Genomic DNA, 8,564 nt, shown 5'->3' on the forward strand with positions numbered 1-8,564 from the left:
AAGGGTGAATACACACCAGTTGTTTACCTATCCAAATAATATGGGTACCTATCCAAATAATATGGGCCTCAAAGAAATTAACTTACAGTAGCTTAACACAAAAAAATATCCTTATTTCCACTGGCTATAAGTTTGTAGAACTAGTTGTGATTAAGTGTAATAATGGGATAAGGATAAACAGTTACTAGGTAAGATCATCAGCTCATCTTAACTTTTTATGGTAACCTGAAAGCTGTGTCCTGATGAGCAGCGAGAATGATGGACCCTTTCCGTTTACTGTAGCATTATCCCTGGGCTAGGCACCAAGGGGAGGAACCTGCTAATTCCTATCTTAAGTGTTGCCTCCTTCCCACTGCCTAGTTGTGACAATGACTAGGCTACCTGCCAAGCAGATTCGGATTCGGACAATTTCACTCCTGAGTAAAGCTAAGGGGGTGGAGGAAGTACCCCCCCCCCAAAAAAAAAACTTCAGTGAAAACTTGGTTCTGCACACAGAATGCCTTGGTAGTGGGACAGAAGATTCTGCAACATTCTTCCTCCTCCTCACCCCAGTTTGAGCTGGTGTGTGCTTTTTCCTCCTGCAAAATGCATCCTGGCTGAAGAACATGGGGACATGATGGCAAATCTTACATATGTAACATGTGAACATGGCTTCAGTGGATGGTTCTCACACAAGTTCTTACCCCACTCCAAATTATTAGCAGAGTAATATTTTGGTATAAATGTGAATATTAAGCTTGGGGTCCAAGACGGCTCTGAATTACTAGGCGGGGTTGGGGGGGGGGGCAGAGACTTAGCTATATCTTCGGTTAGGTAATAGAACAAAGAGACACAGGTAATGGAGACATATTCAACGGAACAAGGGCTAGAGCCTGAAATATTGCCCTTAGTCAGACTTTTGTCAAAACTCAAGGCTGGAAGCAGTAAAGCAGGCAACAGACAAGGCAGGAATTGCCAAAAATTGGCAATTCAACCTGGGAAAATCTTGGATCAGTTACGTTCAAAAGTCTGAAGAAGGTAGAAGTATGGAGATTTATCACGAGTGTCGAGGTAGGGATGTGGTGAGGATTGCATAAGAGACTGTGCAGCAATTTCTAGAAAAAGAGAGGAACAGGAAACACAATTGAGGTATTTAAAAATACTGAATGATAAGGAGAAGCCCAGACACTCTCCTATTTACCCAGCGCAAGGCACTCGCTGAAATTAGAAAGGCAACGTCTTAAAAACAGATCAAGAAGCATGGCTTGTGGAACTCACTTTCACATGCTGTTGTTGAGGTAAGTATAATGCAAAATACTAAAACTGATATGAAATAATTCCTGCTAGAGAAGGGCTAGCTAAGCCTACAAAGCCTGTCCTTCCAGCAGGAGGTGGAATCCTGTACAGAAAGCATCTAAACACTGAAAGGCAATGGGAGAAAAACCCAGACCTTAAAAGCAAACTGGAACTAACTTGAACTAGTAGAAAACAAACTTCCTATGTATCTGCTGAAGCAGAAGGGGCTCCAAAGAGACCACTGACTACATCTTAGGATGAAGGCAGAGGTAGGCTTATCATACCCAGGCAGTGAGAAACAGATCCTACTGTCGTAACCCCTACTCCAAACCATATATCTATTTATTTATTTATATGTATATATCTGAGGTATGAAGAAGTGAACATCTGGGGCTCATGAAGATACCCTGAAGTGCCACACAGGCAGACGGACCCCAAACGAGGTTACCAAGTGCGAGTTCGTGAGGACAGGGAAGAAGGGAACCTACATCATGAGGTATTTGCTGTGATACAGACAGAATAGTCCAGGAAAGCAGCTTGCTGAAACGGCAAGGGAAAAAGGAAGCGGAATCTAAGCAAGAGGGAGAAAAGAAGCAGCAAACACAGCACGCAAATGCATGATGGAGAAACAGAAACCCAGGAGCAGCTGGTAAGCACCAATGGGCCCAGTTCATCAACTTGCCTTGGAAGACAAAGCACGCAGGGACCCTGAACTGTCGCAGCAGAAGCAGACAGCAACCCGGACAGCCACTGCACTCTTTGCATGTCCCAACCCTTTGGTTTACTGTATGGGTGCAAGATCGCAGAAAACACTACGAAGCAGCCCTCATTTTAACTGGGTAACACATTCCTGGAACACAGGGGAAACACTAGGAACAGGCTGTGCAAGAGAGGGGGGACAGAAAAGCCCAGGGGCTCTTACAAAGGAATGCAAGGTCCCAAGGAGACAAAGGAGCACAGGAAGTTGTGGGGAGCACAGCCATAGCGCAGGAACAAGGGTACGAAGGCGTATTGAGAACATGACACAGCTTGGTCAAAGTTGCCACCCACAAATGCTACCAAACTTCCTTCAAGAGGCAAGTGGCACAAGTCTTGCTGAGCCACTGGGAAAGCAAGACTGTGGCCCTATTCCTTTGGGCAAAGGAACGGTTTGGGCAAGCCCACTCCAACGCCTGAGAGGCTGAAATATTAAGCTCTGTGGGCAGGGCTTATCAAGAGTGGAGTGGCTACTGCTAAGCACAGCCCAATGGCTTCCTCCAACAAGCAGTGGGGAGAGGTAGAAGGAAGCTTCTTCTCAGGACTTGTTGCTACTGGGCTGAAGCGTTGGCTCCTCTCAGCAAGCTCCTTTGTGCTTCAAAGCCAAGGACCAAGTGTCAATTTCAAGGCATTGTGGCAGACCTCAGTGATGGAGAAGCCCTCAAGCAACGAGCTTCCATTAACAGGTGAGGCCGTGGTCCACTCCCCTCCATCCCTGCGTATGCTTTGCGAAAGAGTGCTCACAAACACAGAAAAGCAAGCCGGGCTGTTTGGGCTGCAGGATCCTTCTGACCCACGCTGAGATTTAAGGGAACATGACCTACAAAGCAGTCAGCTAAATTGGCAAAAGCAATCCATAGTCAGTTTTGCTTTCCCCACAGGGGAAGAAATGGAAGTAGTGAAGTGAAATCAGGGCGACCCGATTCCATTGTGTAAACAGTGTGTGAGCTGCGCCAGAAACAAGGACGGTGTTCCTGGCACTTCCTGATTTGCAATGGTGGGTGTGGGTGGGAAGACTTTTTATGGGTGCGTAAACACGATTCGGTTGGAATGAGTCTTAATGAAGCGGCTCTGAAGAAAGGAAGTGTTGACTCTGCCCACACTCAGTACTGTGTGGGCGCAATCAGCAGAGGTGATGTGGGAGGGGCAGCAGGTGACAACAGGCTCTTCCAGCCTTCCCCGTGGACTGAGGCGCTGAAATGCAGAAGAAATGTTGTGCCCTAATGTGAGGCAGACCCCCGATTCAATCACCTCCTAAAGTGGAATGAGGACGGAAGCCCCAAGGAAGGTCAGTGTGATGCCTGATTTACCAAACAAACAAGGTTGGGGAAATACCTGAATTTCTATTTGCTGCAACCTACTCACTGTCTGGGACTGAGGCGCACATCAAAGTCCGCATGGCAGTTCCAGTCCACGCAGGCACTCCTCCCCTCAAGCCTTCCCAACCTACGGTAGGAAGGAGAACAAATCTGGGCACCTTTGCCGTACCCAATCCACACGCCGAAGGAAAGTCCCGTTCTTTCCCCAGCTGCCTCACTGGAACGCTTGGTGAAAACGTGGCAAGGTGGTTGCACCCAAGCCAGGAGAGAACATGGAGGGCAGCGAGTGAAGTGCTCCAAAGCCAAGGGAGGTCGCAGCTCCTGGCGTCTCTTGCGGTGGCAAAGTGGTGAGGAGTGACTGGGTCTCTGCCTGTGAATAGCCCATGACTAGACCCGCCGAGGACACGGGAGGGTTGCATGATGGGAGGTTCAAGGGGAGGAAGCCCAGGAGATGGGAGAAGTCCATGTTAGCAGCACAGAGAGCCTCAGAAAGCAGAGCGGGGCTCTTGGAGAGCAGAGTCTCCTCCAGGGTGATAGGCTGAGGAGAGGATGAGGATGGCTCACCAGGCACAAGGGACAGGCCTCCAGGGAGCTCGGCCAAACAGCTGTCCACCTCTGTTTTGGGGAGCTTGTCAGGCAAGTATGAGGTAGATCCAAACTGGTACTTTGGGGGAGGTTGTGGTGGGGAGGACGACTCCAGGGGGTAGCTCATTCCCATTGGCAGAGGATTGGGGACTAAAGAATGGGGCAATCCTGAGCTGGACATGGTGGGGACATGTGCCCCATACATGCCCATTGGCAGCATCCCAGGGAAGCTCTTACTGTTCATCACATCCCGGGATGCCATGCACAAGACGGGGCTCAGTTCCTCTTTCACTGCAACGGCTGAGCTGCAGCTGAGAAGGCCTAGCATGTCCACTGGCTCCGTCTTGATCTTCAGCAGTTCTTGGGAGTGGCTCTTCTTCATGTGTCTGGTCAGGTGGTCTTTGCGGCCAAATCGCTGGGCGCAGTACTGGCACAGGAAGTCCTTCCGGCCCGTGTGCACGACCAGGTGCCTCCTCACATCTTTGCGAGTGTAGAAGCGGCGGTCGCAGTGGTCACAAGGGTGCTTCTTCTCCTTCACGCTGCCCGACGGCCTCCGGGAGTGGGCCTTGAGGTGCTCCAGCAGGACCTGGGTGCTCTCAAACATCTGCAAGCACACTTTGCAGCTGAGATCGCCACTGGCGGCAGCGTGCATGGCCAGATGACGCCGGTACCCGAGCTTGGTGTTGTAGTTCTTGCCGCACTCTGGGCAGTGGAGAGCTTCTTTGTTGGGGTCATGTGTCTGCAGGTGGTTGCGAAGGTGGTCCTTGCGGTGGAACATCTTCTCACAGTACATGCATTGGTGGGGCTTCTGGGCAGAATGGGTGGCCAAATGCCTTGCAAGGGAAAAAAAGCAGAGATTATAAGCAGCTTACTTGTCCCGCCCCCCCTCCCAAGCACCACAAAAGTTGGGCAGGTTAGCTTGGGCAAGGAGATTCTCCTCTGCCCGGTTTTAAGAGGTACAGGAGTGAAGGAGAGCAAAGAATTTGACACTTGCCACACCCATCCACACATCTTACACCATTCAGATCATAAATGGGACCTGGGGGGAGAACAAGGCCGGCGCGTCCATTAAGGCGAACTAGGCAATTGCCTAGGGCGCCAAAATGGAGGGGGCGCTGGCCAGGCTGGGGCGGGGGGGGGGGCTAGCAGCAGCTTCTCTGCTGCAGTGGAGAGGTGCTGCTTGCCCCCTACACCACCCCCCGGCTCCTGCTAAAGCAGGCTTTGGCGGGTGGCGGCAGAAGGTGGTCTCGCCTAGGGCACAAGAAACCGTAGCACCGGTCCTGGGGCAGAATGCTGTGGAGCCTTGTGTGCCGAGGTCTGTTGCCTTTCACCAGCAGCCCCAAACTTTTCATCTATGGCCGCATAGTGTAAGTTATCCTTCCTACGCTTAACCAACCTCTCCCCCAGAAAAATCTGCTCCTCTTCTTCTATTATTGCCCATTTTTTTGTTTAGTCGTGTCCGACTCTTCGTGACCCCATGGACCAGAGCACGCCAGGCACTCCTGTATTCCACTGCCTCCTGCAGTTTGGTCAGACTCATGTTGCTAGCTTCGAGAACACTGTCCAACCATCTCGTCCTCTGTCGTCCCCTTCTCCTTGTGCCCTCCATCTTTCCCAACATCATGGTCTTTCCCAGGGAGTCTTCTGTTCTCATGAGGTGAGAGCCTCAGCTTCAGGATCTGTCCTTCCAGTGAGCACTCAGCACTCATAATAATAGGCAATAACTACATTTAGTTACAAAAGCTGCATTTGCACTGGTGTTTACTGGGGTGAAAGCATCCAGTGTTTGCCTATTTCTTTTTTAAATGAATGGAGTATATAAATTCTTATTCATAGCAACAACCCTTACCCTACAATGAATCTTTCCCTGGAGCATTTTAAACTGGGACTTAGCATGGTAAGCTCTGCTGGGCTGGTATATTGTTTTCTGACCACTGGAAGACATAGCCTTCAGATTGTAGGCAGTCACCTACCCCAGAAGAGGAGGCAGTTCAGAGGCAAGTGTCTCCTTGTTCACTTTCTTGGCTTTCGGGAGACCATTTTCCTCCCTCCTTCCATCCCTTGATGTCCAGCTGAAGTCAGTTTTGTGTAATTATAAAAAGAACCACAGCCTAACAGTTTGTTGCAACAGAGCTGTCATTTGCTCTTGCAGTACTAATGGCAAACTTAGGTTACATTTCAGGAAAGGTCTCACACATTACAAAATAAAGGTGGTGAGATGTTTGCACTCTCATATAGAGCTCTGTGCAGGGGAACAACCCCCCTCCCACCTCTCTCTCTCTCACACACCCACACACTCACATACAGGCTGTTTTAACATTCAAGTGTGCAGTTGCCAATGAGTGGTGTCAGACAAGGATCTAGGAGAGCTGTGTTTGAAGCAAAATTCAGAAAACAGGCTGGCACTGCAAGCCATTATTTCTCTTTCTCAATCTCAAGTTTGGTGGAGATACTACAAAGGGCTATTGTGAGGTTGAAACAGAGTACCTGCCCTGAAACATGGGGAAAGTGTAGGCTTTAGGCTTTTCAAGCAAAGATAGGGTTGATTTGAAACACTGTAAGGTTTAAAAAGCAGAGACATCACCTTGCCGACAAAGGTCCGTATAGTTAAAGGTATGGTTTTCCCAGTAGTAATGTATGGAAGTGAGAGCTGGACCATAAAGAAGACTGATCACTGAAGAATTGATGCTTTTGAATTATGGTGCTGGAGGAAACACTTGAGAGTCCCATGGACTGCAAAAAGATCAAACTTATCCATCCTTAAAGAAATCAGCCCTGAGTGCTCACTGGAAGGACAGATCCTGAAGCTGAGGCTCCAGTACTTTGGCCACCTCGTGAGAAGAGAAGACTCCCTAGAAAAGACCCTGATGTTGGGAAAGATGGAGGACACAAGAAGGGGATGGCAGATGATGAGATGATTGGACAGTGTTCTCGAAGCTATCAACATGAGTTTGGCCAAACTGTGGGAGGCAGTGAAAGATAGGCGTGCCTGGCGTGCTCTGGTCCATGGGGTCACGAAGAGTCGGACACGACTGAACGACTGAACAAAGGTTTCAACAGGCCCACAAAAGTGGCATGCTTGCATGGTCCTCCACAGTGGCTTCTAAAACACTGTTCCCATCCACCATGCCTTCTTATAGAACTGCTCATTGGTATATTTGTACTAAGGCGGTATGCCTCTGAATGCCAGTTGCCGGGAATCCCAAGTAGAGAGAGTACCGCTGTGCTCAGGTCCTCCTTGTGGGCTTCCCATAAGCATCTGGTTGGCCAGTGAAAGAAAAGGAAGCTGGACTGATGGGCCACTGGCCTAATCCAGGAGGGCTCTTCTTATGTTCTTAATATGGCAGCAAAGACCAAAGCAGCAGCTTGGCCGCCTAGGATTTGTCAAGACAGGTGTCAACCAGAACACATGTGTTTGTTTTTTAGGTTTTATATCCCGCCTTTCCTCCAAGGAGCTCAAAGGAGCCTGGTTTCCTCGCCACTTCTTTAAATCTCTAAAACATTGTTTCCCAAACTTGGGTCTCCATCTGTTTTTGGACTGCAACTGCCATCATCCCTACTTAGCAAGACCAGTGGTCAGGGGTGGTGGGAATTGTAGTCCAAAAGTAGCTGGAGACCAAAGTTTGGGAAACACTACTCTAAAACAAACCTGCTCCATGGCCAAATCTGAACCTGAGGCTGCTCCATCCTAGCCCAACCCTCTAACCCAGGGGTGTCCAAACCTTTTTCAAGGAGGGCCAGATTTGATGAAGTCAACATGCGTGAGGGCTGACCAAAGTTGTTGACCTTTTAGGATTGGGGTTGTTGGGCTTGTTTTTTTGGATTTTTCCCCCAAAGTTGTTGAGCTTTTTTTTAGGATTGAAGTTGTTGAGCTTCTTTTTGCAGTTTGCCCAAGGTGATAAACTGCAGCAGGGGCCGGATTAGACTGACCAGCAGGCTGGATTAGGCCCCCGGGCTGGACTTTGAACATGCCTGCTCTAAACACATACCCCCACATACCTGTAGAGCTTGTACTTGGAAGCAAAGGCCTTGCCACAGTGCACTTGAGGGCAGCCGTACGGTCTCTGCTCTGGGTTTGCTCTCAGCTTATCCACACTGGGGAAGGAGGCTTCTGACGGTTCGTGCTGGCATTTGCCTTGGCTCTCGTTTTCTCGGCTCTTGGGGCGGGGGACTAGTTTCCAGCCCGTCTCCTCCTCCTCCTGCTTTGCATCTTGAATCCAGTTGGGGACGCTGGTGAAGAATGCGGTCATGGCAGGCCTGGCAGAGGAGGGCCAAATGAAGCAGAAGTCCTGCCCATGGGCATCTCACTGGTATAGTCACATCCACTGACAATTTCCAAAAGCTTCAGCAAGAAGAGATTGCTACCTGGAATGATGAATTGCATGCTTAAGGGAAGTGAATGGACACGTGCACAGAGCAGGGGGGGGACAAGGCTCCACATTTTAAATCTACTTTTAGGCACCAACCCTATTCTGAGTACAGTGGTACCTCGGGTTACGTACTTAATTGGTTCCGGGTCACTATACGTAACCCAAAAAGTACGTAGCCCGAAAAATTCAGTTTGCGCATGTGCAAACCGAAAAACTCACGTCTGCGCATGCGCGAAACACGTGCGCTTCAGGTTGCGCT

General features: G+C 49.6%; 1 protein-coding gene across 1 annotated transcript; it reads right to left on the minus strand.

Annotated features, from left to right (window-relative positions):
• Positions 1–2,109: 2,109 nt before the first annotated feature.
• PLAGL2 (PLAG1 like zinc finger 2) lies at positions 2,110–8,321 on the minus strand. Its single transcript, XM_033153868.1, has 2 exons — positions 7,935–8,321; positions 2,110–4,768 (listed from the first exon to the last, which is right to left on the minus strand). Exons 1-2 carry the CDS (start codon positions 8,183–8,185, stop codon positions 3,565–3,567), a joined length of 1,455 nt encoding a protein of 484 aa, XP_033009759.1. The 5' UTR covers positions 8,186–8,321; the 3' UTR covers positions 2,110–3,564.
• Between the last annotated feature and the right edge of the window lie 243 nt (positions 8,322–8,564).

The sequence above is a fragment of the Lacerta agilis genome, chromosome 6 (genome assembly GCF_009819535.1).
Source record: "Lacerta agilis isolate rLacAgi1 chromosome 6, rLacAgi1.pri, whole genome shotgun sequence".
Taxonomy (NCBI): Eukaryota; Metazoa; Chordata; class Lepidosauria; order Squamata; family Lacertidae; genus Lacerta; species Lacerta agilis.